At 42.1% G+C, this 14,101-nt stretch overlaps 1 protein-coding gene across 1 annotated transcript; it reads right to left on the bottom strand.

The window, feature by feature from the left end:
* Positions 1-8,032: 8,032 nt before the first annotated feature.
* LOC109034685 (RING finger protein 141) lies at positions 8,033-14,032 on the bottom strand. Its single transcript, XM_019047949.2, has 4 exons — positions 13,405-14,032; positions 12,643-12,814; positions 10,242-10,495; positions 8,033-8,612 (listed from the first exon to the last, which is right to left on the bottom strand). Exons 1-4 carry the CDS (start codon positions 13,554-13,556, stop codon positions 8,459-8,461), a joined length of 732 nt encoding a protein of 243 aa, XP_018903494.1. The 5' UTR covers positions 13,557-14,032; the 3' UTR covers positions 8,033-8,458.
* Positions 14,033-14,101: the final 69 nt, after the last annotated feature.

Genomic DNA, 14,101 nt, shown 5'->3' with positions numbered 1-14,101 from the left:
CTCCCAACTCCCGGGGCCCATGGGACGAGCTCCCCGACCACAACCGTTGGAGCTGTCCGCCCAAAGACTGGCCAGAGCTGCAGCCCGGCTACAGACCAGCAGGAGACCTGCATCTCCGGCCTCCAACCCGGCCACTGTATGTAGGGCCACGAAACCAATACTGGTGACAGGTCGCGGCAAGGCCACTGCCAGATCAAAGCCAGCCCATTCGACCGGTCCCTAGTGCCTCGGAGTCTCGGCCTCCGATCAAACCAATCAGGCTGGTCAGGCCCACTCCGTCCGCGGCTGAACGGGTACCTCCTTTCCCGCAAACAGGTCCCAGCAGGGTGGCCTCACCTGCGTCCCACCACCCCAGCAAATTGGGACAGGATGGAGCCCGCCGAATCAACCAACAATCAACAATTCTAGTCGGCACAAGAACCCCCCACGCCCACGTCAGGCCAACCAGAGAAGGCTGTGGAATCTACTTCCTTTGCAGCCAAAGCTTTTAGCTTGTTGCTTTTTTTCCTTGCAAAAAAGCCAAGAAGGGTGCGGATAAAGCAAACCAAAGAGTATATCGCGGCGAAAAGCGCATCCGCGATCGATTAAACCGAAAAATAGACGAACTTGAAACGACAGTAATCATGTGTAACCTAAAATTACAAGTTTTAAGGCGTGAAAATGAAGAATTGAAGGCCGGCCGTTAACCATACAAACAGCGCATCGAGCGCATCGATCGCACCAGCTGGAGATATGAGCGATGATAATGCGCTCATATATAGCGCCTGCACAACACCAATCTAACTACTTCCTACTGGAATCTACTTCCTTTGCAGAGTGTTTGGCCAAGTTGTATGAATTGCCCCTCATCAAGATTTATGAGAAGCTCAGACCCATTGTTGCATATCTCAAAAAAGCCAAGAAGGGTGCGGGTGCAGCATACCAAAGAGTATATCGCGGCGAAAAGCGCATCCGCGATCGATTAAACCGAAAAATAGACGAACTTGAAACGACAGTAATCATGTATAAGCTAGAATTACAAGTTTTAAGGCGTGAAAATGAAGAATTGAAGGCCGGCCGTTAACCATACAAACAGCGCATCGAGCGCATCGATCGCACCAGCTGGGGTTATGAGCGATGATAATGCGCTCATATACAGCGCCTGCACAACACCAATCTAACTACTTCCTACTGGAATCTACTTCCTTTGCAGAGTGTTTGGCCAAGTTGTATGAATTGCCCCTCATCAAGATTTATGAGAAGCTCAGAACCATTGTTGCAAATCTCAAAAAAGCCAAGAAGGGTGCGGATAAAGCAAACCAAAGAGTATATCGCGGCGAAAAGCGCATTCGCGATCGATTAAACCGAAAAATAGACGAACTTGAAACGACAGTAATCATGTGTAACCTAGAATTACAAGTTTTAAGCCGTGAAAATGAAGAATTGAAGGCCGGCCGTTAATCATACAAACAGCGCATCGAGCGCATCGATCGCACCAGCTGGGGTTATGAGCGATGATAATGCGCTCATATACAGCGCCTGCACAACACCAATCTAACTACTTCCTACTGGAATCTACTTCCTTTGCAGAGTGTTTGGCCAAGTTGTATGAATTGCCCCTCATCAAGATTTATGAGGAGCTCAGACCCATTGTTGCATATCTCAAAAAAGCCAAGAAGGGTGCGGATGCAGCATACCAAAGAGTATATCGCGGCGAAAAGCGCATCCGCGATCGATTAAACCGAAAAATAGACGAACTTGAAACGACAGTAATCATGTGTAAGCTAGAATTACAAGTTTTAAGGCGTGAAAATGTAGAATTGAAGGCCGGCCGTTAACCATACAAACAGCGCATCGAGCGCATCGATTGCACCACCTGGGGTTATGAGCGATGATAATGCGCTCATAAACAGCGCCTTCACAACACCAATCTAACTACTTCCTACTGGAATCTACTTCCTTTGCAGAGTGTTTGGCCAAGTTGTATGAATTGCCCCTCATCAAGATTTATGAGGAGCTCAGACCCATTGTTGCATATCTCAAAAAAGCCAAGAAGGGTGCGGATGCAGCATACCAAAGAGTATATCGCGGCGAAAAGCGCATCCGCGATCGATTAAACCGAAAAATAGACGAACTTGAAACGACAGTAATCATGTGTAAGCTAGAATTACAAGTTTTAAGGCGTGAAAATGTAGAATTGAAGGCCGGCCGTTAACCATACAAACAGCGCATCGAGCGCATCGATCGCACCAGCTGGGGTTATGAGCGATGATAATGCGCTCATATACAGCGCCTGCACAACACCAATCTAACTACTTCCTACTGGAATCTACTTCCTTTGCAGAGTGTTTGGCCAAGTTGTATGAATTGCCCCTCATCAAGATTTATGAGGAGCTCAGACCCATTGTTGCATATCTCAAAAAAGCCAAGAAGGGTGCGGATGCAGCATACCAAAGAGTATATCGCGGCGAAAAGCGCATCCGCGATCGATTAAACCGAAAAATAGACGAACTTGAAACGACAGTAATCATGTGTAAGCTAGAATTACAAGTTTTAAGGCGTGAAAATGTAGAATTGAAGGCCGGCCGTTAACCATACAAACAGCGCATCGAGCGCATCGATTGCACCACCTGGGGTTATGAGCGATGATAATGCGCTCATAAACAGCGCCTTCACAACACCAATCTAACTACTTCCTACTGGAATCTACTTCCTTTGCAGAGTGTTTGGCCAAGTTGTATGAATTGCCCCTCATCAAGATTTATGAGGAGCTCAGACCCATTGTTGCATATCTCAAAAAAGCCAAGAAGGGTGCGGATGCAGCATACCAAAGAGTATATCGCGGCGAAAAGCGCATCCGCGATCGATGAAACCGAAAAAGAGACGAACTTGAAACGACAGGAATCATGTGTATGCTGGAATTACATGTTTTAAGGCGTGAAAATGAAGAATTGAAGGCCGTTAACCATACATACAGCGCATCGAGCGCATCGATCGCACCAGCTGGGGTTAGGAGCGATGATAATGCGCTCATATACAGCGCCTGCACAACACCAAACATGATGGCGTGGACCCATGCTGCTGCTGCACCAAACATGGCATGCAAACCCATACTGATGATCAATCAACAGCCGCCCCTAGGTGGAGGAAAATACTTTATTTTCTTTTTTTGTTAGGATTTAGAGGCATGCGTGTAAAAATGCTTATGGCATACTAATTTTATAATTACAGTTATATAATTAATAACATACAGATATAATTACTAGCCTACTAATTAAGCTTCAAAAATATAATATACATGTATCACTATTATTTCAATGTGTGTGCTCACTTTTTAAATGGATCAAATTTGTTTTCTTGAAATTCCAGGCAGTACGCCTTCCTCAAACCTGAGCGAGCTGAACACCCTACCCGTTGAAAAGATGGCACAGTATACAGACAACGGCACAGACCTTGTGGGAGCGTTGGCGCACCGAGTACCTACACACCCTGGCACCTCGGTTTAAATGGCAAGCCGCCAACACCCCTCTAGCGGTCAATAACACAGTCATTGTGGGCGACCCGTCTGCCCCATCCCTTTCATGGAAAATGGGTATCATCACTGATATCTTTCCCGGCCCCGACGGGCAAGTCAGAGCTGCCACCGTAAAAACCAAAAGCGGCGAGCTGCGCCGCCCGGCAGTAAAACTCTATAAATTGCCCGTCAGCGAATAGATCAGAGTTAACACAATCATAATTTCAAGTTTCTTGCCAAAAATTACTCTTAAAATTACTTGTAAGTTACTCTGTGCCGCAACTATTCACTATTAATTTCTTTTATTTTTCCCTCTCTCATTTCAGATCGTCATGAAGCCAATCATGCTGTCAGCGACTCCGAATCCGACGTAGAATTCCGGGTGGAAGCCACCCCATCTTCCCAACTCCCGGGGCCCATGGGACGAGCTCCCCGACCGCAGCCGCTGGAGCTGTCAGCCCAAAGACTGGCCAGGGCGGCAGCCCGGCTACAGTCCAGTAGGAAACCGGCGTCTCCAGCCTCCAACCCGGCCACTGTCCGTAGGGCCACGAAACCAATCCTGGTGACAGGTCGCGGCAAGGCCACTGCCAGATCCAAACCAGCTCAGGGCCTCCAGCCTATTCGACCTGTTCCTCGTGCCACGGAGTCACGGCCCCCAATCAAACCCATAAGGCTGGTCAGACCTACCCCGTCCGCGGCTGCAGGGGCACCTCCTTTCCCGCAAGCAGGTCCCAGCAGGGTGGCATCACCTGCGTCCCACCACCCCAGCAGCGGCAGAGCTGGTGGCTGATCACCTCCAGTGATGAGGAGCGGCTTTTGTCCCCCACATCAGCGTCGCCGCGGCCACCCAAACCACCAGGGCCAAAGCCGACTAGCCCAAGCCATGTCTCCCCGGCTTCCACCGTCTACCTGTCGCCGAGGACGGCCACATCGCAAGCGGCCCAAAGGGTCTTGGTCAGAGACGCCTCCACGCAGACCCCTTTCCTCTGGTGGCCCACACCCCAGGATTCCGCTTGGCAGGAACGTCAGAGGTCTCGGAGGGAGCCCCGATCGAGGCGTCGGGCGGAAAGGCACCGGCCCCGCGACCGCCTACCCTCCAGAGCGTCACACAGATCGAGAAGCCGCCCTCCCACCAGCCGTGCTAGCTAGATAATTGACAGCCTCCCCCTATGAGTCCATTTCAGAAGTTATATTAAATGTATTAAATTTGGGCAGGATGGAGCCCGCCGAATCAACCAACGATCAACAATTCAAGTCGGCACAAGAACCGCCCACGTTAGGCCAACCAGAGAAGGCTGCGGAATCTACTTCCTTTGCAGAGTGTTTGGCCAAGTTGTATGAATTGCCCCTCATGAAGATTTATGAGGAGCTCCGACCCATTGTCGGATATCTCAAAAAAGACAAGAAGGATGTTGATGCAGCATACCAAAGGGTATATCGCGGCGAAAAGCGCATCCGCGATCGATTCGACCGGAAAATGGACGAATTTGAAACGACTGTAATTATGTGTAAGCTAGAATTACAAGTTTTAAGGCGTGAAAATGAAGAATTGAAAATCTGATGAAATACATCGCATTCCTTCTGAAACCTGGGTGACTCAGATTCTTATTCTTTCACAATATGATGCAATTATTTTTTCTAAATGCAAAATTATCCTTACTGTGCTTCCCGAATATCTAGTTTCTTATCTCTTGTCATTTGCGAAAAAATAATTTTCTTGCTTTTAAAGTCTTGTGAAACGTGAATTCATGTGCTTTCAAGTTTTATTTTTTTTCTAGAATTGATCTTCACGGGACTTAGTGGCTTTTTTTCTCTCTCTTTTTTTAGAAAAAAAGAATTCAAGTACTCTCAAGTTTTATTTATTTTTTTTTTGTGTTGATCTTCACGGAACTTAGTGGCTTTCTTTTCTTTTCCTCATTTTTTTTTAGAAAAAAAATGTCAAGTACCGCTCGACCAACTGTAATTTTCCACACTAGGGATTTGGGACCAGCCATTCAAGCTGAAGCAATTAATTCGCATTTATTGGAACCCTCTACCTCCAAGGAAAATTCATGCTTGCATGGGTTACATGGGCCCTCCGCTTGCATGGGTATAAAAAAAGAGCTGGTGAAAATCGAAATAAAAACGGAGGAAACAGACTACCTCCAAGGAAAATTCATCCTCCCTAACCATGACAGCAGCCACCCCCTCCGCTTGCGTGGGTGTGAAGAAAGAGCTGGTGAAAATCGAAATAAAAACGGAAGAAACAGAGATCAAGCAAGAGGTAAAATCTGAAAATGACATAATTGAGGTGAAGTCTGAGGAGGTAGAGGGGGTCAATTTCGAGTTGGTCCCGAAAGTTGAAAGCACATGTTCGTACTCGAGCTCTAGTGAAGACGAATGGGGTGACGGACATGTGTTGGAAATCAGTGTGGTAGAGCGGTTCAAATTACGAGAGTGTACTGTGACTTTGGAGCGATGGCACCCGAAACTCAGAAGATCACGCAGAGTCAAAAAATAAATCAAATAATAAAAAATAAGAGTCAAATAATAAAAAATAAATGTTAGGTTAGGTTAGGTTAGATCTAATCTTTAAGAAGACAAATAACTAAATAAAAGTATATCAATTACACTGATAAAATGATTAAACTAATTATCTTTGTCTTTATTATAATCAATTTATTGCACTAGTATTAATTAACTAATTTAAAGTTAAAAATTAATTAAAATTGAATTTCTAAAAAATATAATTAAATATAGTCAAAAAAAAATTATAAAAATTTAATTTAAGTAAAGATGATAATCTTTTACCTTTTGTATCAGGGTTAATTAACAATAAAAAAGAGTTTAATGTCTGTGTTTAATGAGATGTGTTTTGTGTGTCTTTCCCCGTGGGTGTGGTGGATATGAGTGAGTAATGTCTAAAAATATTTTTTTTGGTGTTGGGTCCAAAATTTGGGTTTATTTTTGTTAAAAAATGTGTTTATAAGCGAGTTCGAATGGAGTTCGAGGTAGCAGGATAGCAGGGTGGAGACTCGGTCTCTCAGTAATATGCGTTTGAAAACTTGTGTGTCAGATCGGTATAATCAAGTTCAATGTTTGCACTGAATTTTGTGAAATATCATAATTATAGCGTATATTAGGCAGCTATGTGGACTTGTTCATAAGCGAGTCCGAATGGAGTTCGAGGTACCAGGATAGCAGGATGGAGGCTCGGTCTCTAAGCAAAATGTGTTTGAAAACTTGTGTGTCAGATCGGTATAATCAAATTCAATGTTTGCATTGAATATTGTGAAATATCATAATTATAGCGTATATTAGACAGCGTTGTGGACAACTTCTCGTGAGCTCGCGTTGCAGTAGGAGCGGGTAGAGGGGGAAGGAGTATCTGTGCGGGGATCTGGCGGGAGCCGATGGCGGTAGGTGAGTTGAGGGAGGGGGAAGTTGTCCGATTGCATAGATGCAGTATTTTTGCTACGAGTAAATAGTTCAAGGTAATGCATCATTCCTCCGCGAAATTAGTTCAAGGTAAAGGCGTGGCAGTCAATATGCGACGTAATTTTGCGGGTGTGATAGGAGGAATGGAATGTACATCCATGCAGTTCGTTTGGTTTATTTTACACTATGTGAGTAAAAAAACATTCTACTGGAGCTCCGACCCATTGTTGGATATCTCAAAAAAGACAAGAAGGATGTTGATGCAGCATACCAAAGGGTATATCGCAGCGAAAAGCGCATCCGCGATCGATTAGACCGGAAAATAGACGAATTTGAAACGACTGTAATTATGTGTAAGCTAGAATTACAAGTTTTAAGGCGTGAAAATGAAGAATTGAAGGCTGTTAACCATACAAACAGCGCATCGAGCGCATCGATCGCACCAGCTGGGCTTATGAGCGATAATGTGCTCATATACGGCGCCTGCACAACACCAAACATGATGGCGTGGACCCATGCTGCTGCTGCACCAAACATGGCATGCGGACCCCTGCTGATGATCAATCAACAGCCGCCCCTAGGTGAATGAAAATACTTTATTTTCCTTTTTTGTTGGAATTTAGAGGCAGGAGCAAGAGCATTTTCGAAGGTGTACGAATTTCCAACTCGATATTGAAGAAGAAAAAAAGCTTCAATTAAATTTGATTCCGAAGATTCTGTTGACAGTAAAGTTGAGCCCCCCAAAAAAAGAAAAGTAACATCCTGCCAAAAGAGTAAAACATTTCACAACTAGTCTTGGGGTTCAATTTCTTTTACTCCTCAAAGAACGCTTTTTTTTTATTTCTGTGTTTTCCTTCTATGCATGCCTACATTGTAAAATGTTCCTCAAAATGTTTCAGGTTGTATAAAAAACTTTCTAGGTATGTATGTTTCTTAAAATCATTGATCAAACCTTTTCTTTTGTTTTCTTTAATAAAACCAGGTTTTGGGCTTCAAATAATGAATGTTGGAGCCCTTTATTGATCAGCTCCTGATGTTTCCTATGATGTACGGAGGTAAAAATTTGATGAATATCTAAACCTTATTAAATTTTGAAGGTAATCACATAAACTTAATAACAGCTGGTTTTTATAATTTTTTTAATACTTAAAGAGGGAGTTTTATGCAATTTCCAAAAAGTGTACTAAGGTATAGAGAACGTTCTCCTACTTGGTTTTTTCAGGTTCCTGGTTGAACAAAACTTATTCTACCAGCTTTGAGGATTTTTCTGTCAAAGCTTGCCATTGCTATTAAGGTGGGCTTTACAACACAGGGTACTAATAACGATGGATAGTTGGCCAAGTTAGCGGTAGAAAAAGAACTACTGCGCCTGACAGAGCGTGTCTTCACCTTTCGTTGTTATAAATTAAAACACAGACCTCATGGAAAGTGTTTCTGGAATCTTGGTGAATTCTGCATCCAGTTTCAATGATAAATTGGTACTTATCCAAAATGGCACCTGACAGGCAACTTTCGATTACCTGGCGGAAGTTTTTAACCTTGCATCCTTTATGAGGAGTCTGGAGAATCAGCTATCTTGAGTAAGGAGGTAAAAATCTGCTCACTGATTTCCAGCGAGTTGGGTGCTTCTGAGATTACCCATGACTCGTCTTTGTTAGAAATAGTCTCTCGACATACCGGGCAGGTAGAGTTGTTCACTTTCCTGAAATTAAGTAACGAATGTTAATTAGTTACTTGCTGCAATACTTAGATTTGACAATTCAGAGATCGTAAGTTTGAGTTCCAAGATAAATACAAACTTACAAAAGCAGAAAAAATAGGTTTTCAGAGGAAATATACATTTCTGTAGGACTCTGCTGTGAGCTTATTATTCACTTAAAAAGAAATGGCATTAGATACTTTTAATAATTCAAGGGACACTTCGAGGCCAAGGACATACTTCCCCATTCATGGTGAAACTTCAAAAACATGTAAGTTGAATATTGATAAAGTTTTCCAAACTTATGTCAACACTCCATTCGTCTTGGAGAATATTACTGGCCTTTTTCATTAAAAAAAAAAAAAAAAATAACAAAAAATCCACAACCTCACAAAGCAAGTTGCAATATTTTGTACTTAGTTTCAATATCATTACAGTATTCAAATGGGGCTCCAATGGTCATGATATAGAAGGAACATGTAAAAGAACATGAAAGGATAGAGCAGCAGCAGGGCATTGGGAGGAAGAAAGTTAAAAGTCGTGAGAAAAAAGCTAGAACTTCTCTCACCAATGCACTGACAGAGCTTGCAGACATACACACTGTATTTCAAACATGTTAGTGCAAGTATGACTTTTTCAGTTGTCAATCAAAATTGAGTCTTCTGTCCATAGAAGAACCACTTCTCCACCGTTTTTCTTGATGCACATTGGTGAAAGTGAGTAACATTTCCATAATGAATGTTAGTAATTGTATCATATGACAGACAATAAATTTTATGTGCTTGCCATATCCATCAGAAAAGTTGGAGATCTTCATCTGAAATTTCTGTACTGTCTGATAGTGCTTGCTTAGGAGCCTTCAATGCTAATTCTAACGTTCAACGTTTAGGTGAAGGGCAGTTCATAAAGTATATGGCGCTCAAATCAGAGCTAAGAACCCCTTCCCACTTGTAATGCACCCCTACCACAACTCTGCAACCTCCCTAAAAAACCATGCAATACTCAGTGTGTGCCACTCTCACGCACCTTACGCACAACTACATCCCTCAAATTGGCGTTTTGTAATGAGTTTTGGGTGAAAAATTGCTACCTGATGTTGAATTTTCATCTTAGGTTTTCATAATATTAGCTTGACTCAGTGCGGACTTCTTTACGATTTTACCAAGAAAATCAAGCTTTCACAATAATGATCCACTTTGCAATGCTAACTACTGACAGAGTAAACAAATTGAAGTAAAATTCTGCAAATTTGCAATTATTCCCTGGGTTTCCCTCCGAATAATAATGTTTTCATGAGGAACGTCATTGGAAGTACCATACCTGAAGAAAAAGTCCACTTCTAATAAAAACATTTACTCCAAGTACCCACTTGTGATGTTTTTTCAAATGTTACAGCACAGCACATGCCAACAAAGATGACGGAATATGCAGAATAGCTTGAAGGTAAATTGCCTATCGCCTGAGTAATTACTGAGGGAATAGTCAAGAGACAAAAATTCCAGTTACCGATTTTTTAAGATTTTTTTTCAATTTTGTGGCATGCCTAGGACAAAACTAGGATTATCAAGACTAGGAATTTGAGGTAGTATGTAAATTCACTTTGTGCATGAAATAGTTGCAGGCAGGACTTACCACTGCTCGAGACAAACATGACAATAGGAATGAGCACAAGGCAGCATAACGTCTGGCTTCCTCTCGAGGCAAATGCAACACTCAGTCAATTTACTTTCTGGTATTACCCCATCCGCTGTTCGACTAATGCCCTCCTCGTGGATTGCGTTGTCAATTTCTCTTAAAACTGTAGAAGCCGTCATTCCATTGCTACATGATGACACACTCTCCATTTGCTGCGCAGTAGTGACTTGATACTGAAGAGCTTTGAACACCTAGAATCAGTCAAAAGTTCACAATTGAAGTAAATCTTCGATGCTTGGTCCTCTTGCCTTTATACGGTGACAAAAGCCGTATTTTAGGAAAACCTGACTTTCTTGAAAATTATTATGTGATGGAATAACACTGAGATTATTTTCAGCTTCAGCAGCAAAAAGTAGGTATGTGTAAACCCAATAGACACATGCATGAAATAATTTTTCTGTTTTTTGGGACATTAAATAAACAGGTCAGTTTTTCAAGAAAATGACACAGGCTCACAATGAGTAAATTTTTTAGACAGTTATTTACATCTCATCGAGAGCCTTGTCCTTTACCATGGAGTTGTGGCACTACGAAAGAAATTGCCAGTTGCTTTTATCTGATCGCGTAAAATCGTTTTTTAAGTGGAGCCTGATGGGGCGAAAGGCGGTTGTAGAGATTTTGGGACGTCTTGAAATTTCTTCTTGACCGGCGAGTCACATACAACAATGAAAGAGCTGGCTTCTGTTAGTGTAAAAATCACATATTGTTTGCTGAGGACACCTATATGGGCTCCAATGAGTGGAACAAAGACTGTTGGCTGTTGCCATTCTGACTGGTCTTTTGTCTGTGGTATAAAAAGCTGAAAATCTATTCTGATCCAAAATCCCGACTTAGAGCTCATTGTGCATTCCAGAAAACCTCTGGGCAATAGGCCCCTCCAACATACAGTGAAAGACTCTCCTAATACATTCTCAGATCAAAGTTGCCTCAAACAGTTGTGTGCTGAACAGGAATGGGACTTTTCTGGAAAAGTTTTAATTCTTTGAAGTACAGGATAATGAGTCAGTTAAGTCATTTTTTTTATTGTGTCATTCGAAAGTGGTAAGTGACCGAAGCTTACAGTTTTTTTCCTAATTTTTTGAGATGACTGCAAAGGGGAGAAAAGTTTATTTGAAAGTACCAAAAATTAGGGTGGCCTAAAATGGCGTTTGAACCGCGCACTTGTAGGTTTCAAATGTAAACGTCACGATCAATAAGGTGGCAGAATGCGTAGTGGAAGAATACACAGCGGCTTCGCGTTGGCGGTGTATTTTTGTTGGTCAATCGGAGGAAATGTAGGTTACTTTGTTTGAGATTCATACCGATTGTTCTTAATTCTCTAAGCTTTTCAATCAACATACGATCCAGATTTATGTAGAATATGAAACATTCACACAGAACTTACTTAACCTCAAACGAGAAATCGTGATTTCAACAATGGCAGCGTGGCAGTAGTAAGCAGGTCGGCTTCGGCGCCACCATCTTTCCGTCTATGATGCGTATATTCAAGGATTCATGGCGGTCGGTTCAAACATGATTTCGAGAACCCCTAAGAAGGAAGCATTATATCTCCGCAGAGACAATTTTTCGTGAAATTTTATCATCTCGCGCCGAAAACTGTAAGATTCGACTATTCACAGGCAAATCCCTCCTGAGCTTAACTGACTCATTCTGAGCATATGAGGAAGAGGTTTTGCGAAGTTCCTTCATCCCTGCAACCACGCCTGGGCCTATCAGACTCTCTTCGAAAAGGGATTGTAAGACCTTACAAAAGAAACTGGCAGTTCTTTTCTTAGTGCCATTATTCTTTGATATAAGACATGGCTCTTCATGGGAGACAGCAAAAGTAGAGTCCAAGCCAAATAAGTTTGCTCAATTTAAGACTGCAACAAAAGATCTGCGATCTTGATTCACGCATTAATCTTCAATGCTAAACTTATGTCAGACAACCTCCTGTAGCAGACTAAAAGAGCTTAAAATTGATGGGCCTGCACTCAACTTAGCTAAAAAAAGAAGCATATCTTACTCTATAGTATAAAATCATAAGCGCACCGTGTCACGCTAAGGGTGTCACGCTGAGGGTGTCACGCTAATTAGTAACGCTCGGTTTCTCCTCCACTCCCGGCTCCCCTCCCGCCGCACACGCTCACATGCTTCCCGCCGTCTCTAAACCGGGTTTTCCCTGACTCTTAATGATCTTTTAACGATATCTGCTTATTAGAGGCGCGAAGCGCCTCTGGGGGGTTGGACCACGGAGCGGCCAGGGGGCGCAGCCCCCTAGTCTTTGTTAATAAAGTATTCCTTTAGAACTAAAATGTGCTTCAGGTTATCTGAGCATGTATGCTACATCAGCACTTACTTTCAAAAATTGGGGAAGGTTTAGAAGTTTACATGACTCTATCTTCTTTGTGGTTGGATCAAGTTTGACACACGCTATTTTTACTGTTGCTTTCCAAAGAAGTGTTGCATCAGTGCCTTTCTTTACAGCGAACATGAGCTGTTTTCCATTGCAGTCGACACATCGCTGAGACCTAGAGATGAACCAAAAATAAAATTATATACAGCAGGGCACAAATTAATGAGAAAACGAAAGTAAGTAATTAGATGCTGCAAATATTACATAGCTGACTAGGCTAGCTGGCTTGCATTTTTGGCATAAATGATGGAGGACTAGTGATGATAGCAAAAGATAAAGCTCACTAATCTTTGAAGTGCGTTCTCAGTAATAATTCTTTGAAGCGTGTTCTAATAATTATCTTTTTAACCAATATATTGACTTTGCAAATACAATCGATTCTCCATGCTTACCAGGAAATTCATCCAAGAGGGATAAGCCTTTTCTGTGAACCGGTAATTATTCTACAAAAATTCAGGTATTTAAATTGATTGAGGGGTGTAGGACGTTCCAGCTTCACGGTAGGGAAGTTTCTGCACACTACCTCTACATGTGTGCAAGTTTTTTTGGTATGATTACAACCTCTCCATGCTCCTGAAACTTGGCGACCCTCCAGAATTGCTCAGATTTCATAATTTAGTGTAACAGGGCCAATCTCATCCCATACCATGAATTTGAAATTTTCAGCTGAAAGATGAAAAATGAGTAAAAACTGATAATACTTACAATACATTTAACTGGACGATGTACTCCAAAAATTCTTCATACGTTAAAGAGGAAATCTCTGTTAGCCATCGTGTGTGTTGCAACATATTTTCTTCTACAAAGTTTTCCACTGATTTTGGAATGATGGACTCAACACTCTGATTTTGACCCATTGAGAGGCATTACTGAGGCTACTTTAGTGCTTACATAACCAGGTGATGTTGCATGTAGTCAGTTTTAAACATGGTTTAAGTCGGTAAGATTGTCGGTAGTTCAAGAAACCAATAGGTAGGTAAATCCCAACTTACACCTCAAATGACCTGAAACTGGGTTCCATTAAAGCCTTGTAGCATCATATCAAGAGATGAAAACATGGTTGTAATGTAACAAAAATTGATTATAGATGAAATGGTTCACTGACAGTTATAACTTCACCAATTCTTGAAAACTACGCGATCTACTCACACTGACAATGACAGGCAGGGTTTAGGGTTTACGAGACACTTCAACATTACTTACGGATGACAGGGATGCTAAAATCTTGCTGAAATAGATACGAAGTTAAATTGGTTGGGTTTGATAATGAAGTTAGAATCTGTTCAGCCGAGCAGATGATTCCAGGAATTACGTGAAAGTAAGTGGAATTGCAGTTGCAAGAAAAACATTAAATAACAAAATAACATGGCCGTGTCGTGTTGAAGTTGATGTGAACTTCGGT

This window comes from Bemisia tabaci, chromosome 9 (assembly GCF_918797505.1).
Source record: "Bemisia tabaci chromosome 9, PGI_BMITA_v3".
In the NCBI taxonomy this organism is placed as follows: domain Eukaryota; kingdom Metazoa; phylum Arthropoda; class Insecta; order Hemiptera; family Aleyrodidae; genus Bemisia; species Bemisia tabaci.
Note: the sequence above shows the minus strand (reverse complement) of the source record. Positions and strands in the feature narration are given on the sequence as shown.

What these genes read in the sequence shown, in the direction of transcription:
- LOC109034685 (XM_019047949.2), bottom strand. Translation starts at nt 13,556, where the DNA reads ATGGGTCAAAATCAGAGTGTTGAGTCCATCATTCCAAAATCAGTGGAA. An exon ending in ATCGTCCAGTTAAATGTATT is followed by an intron (nt 12,815 to 13,404) that starts GTAAGTATTATC and finishes GTTCATCTCTAG; the next exon opens with GTCTCAGCGATGTGTCGACT. An exon ending in ACCTTCCCCAATTTTTGAAA is followed by an intron (nt 10,496 to 12,642) that starts GTAAGTGCTGAT and finishes GACTGATTCTAG; the next exon opens with GTGTTCAAAGCTCTTCAGTA.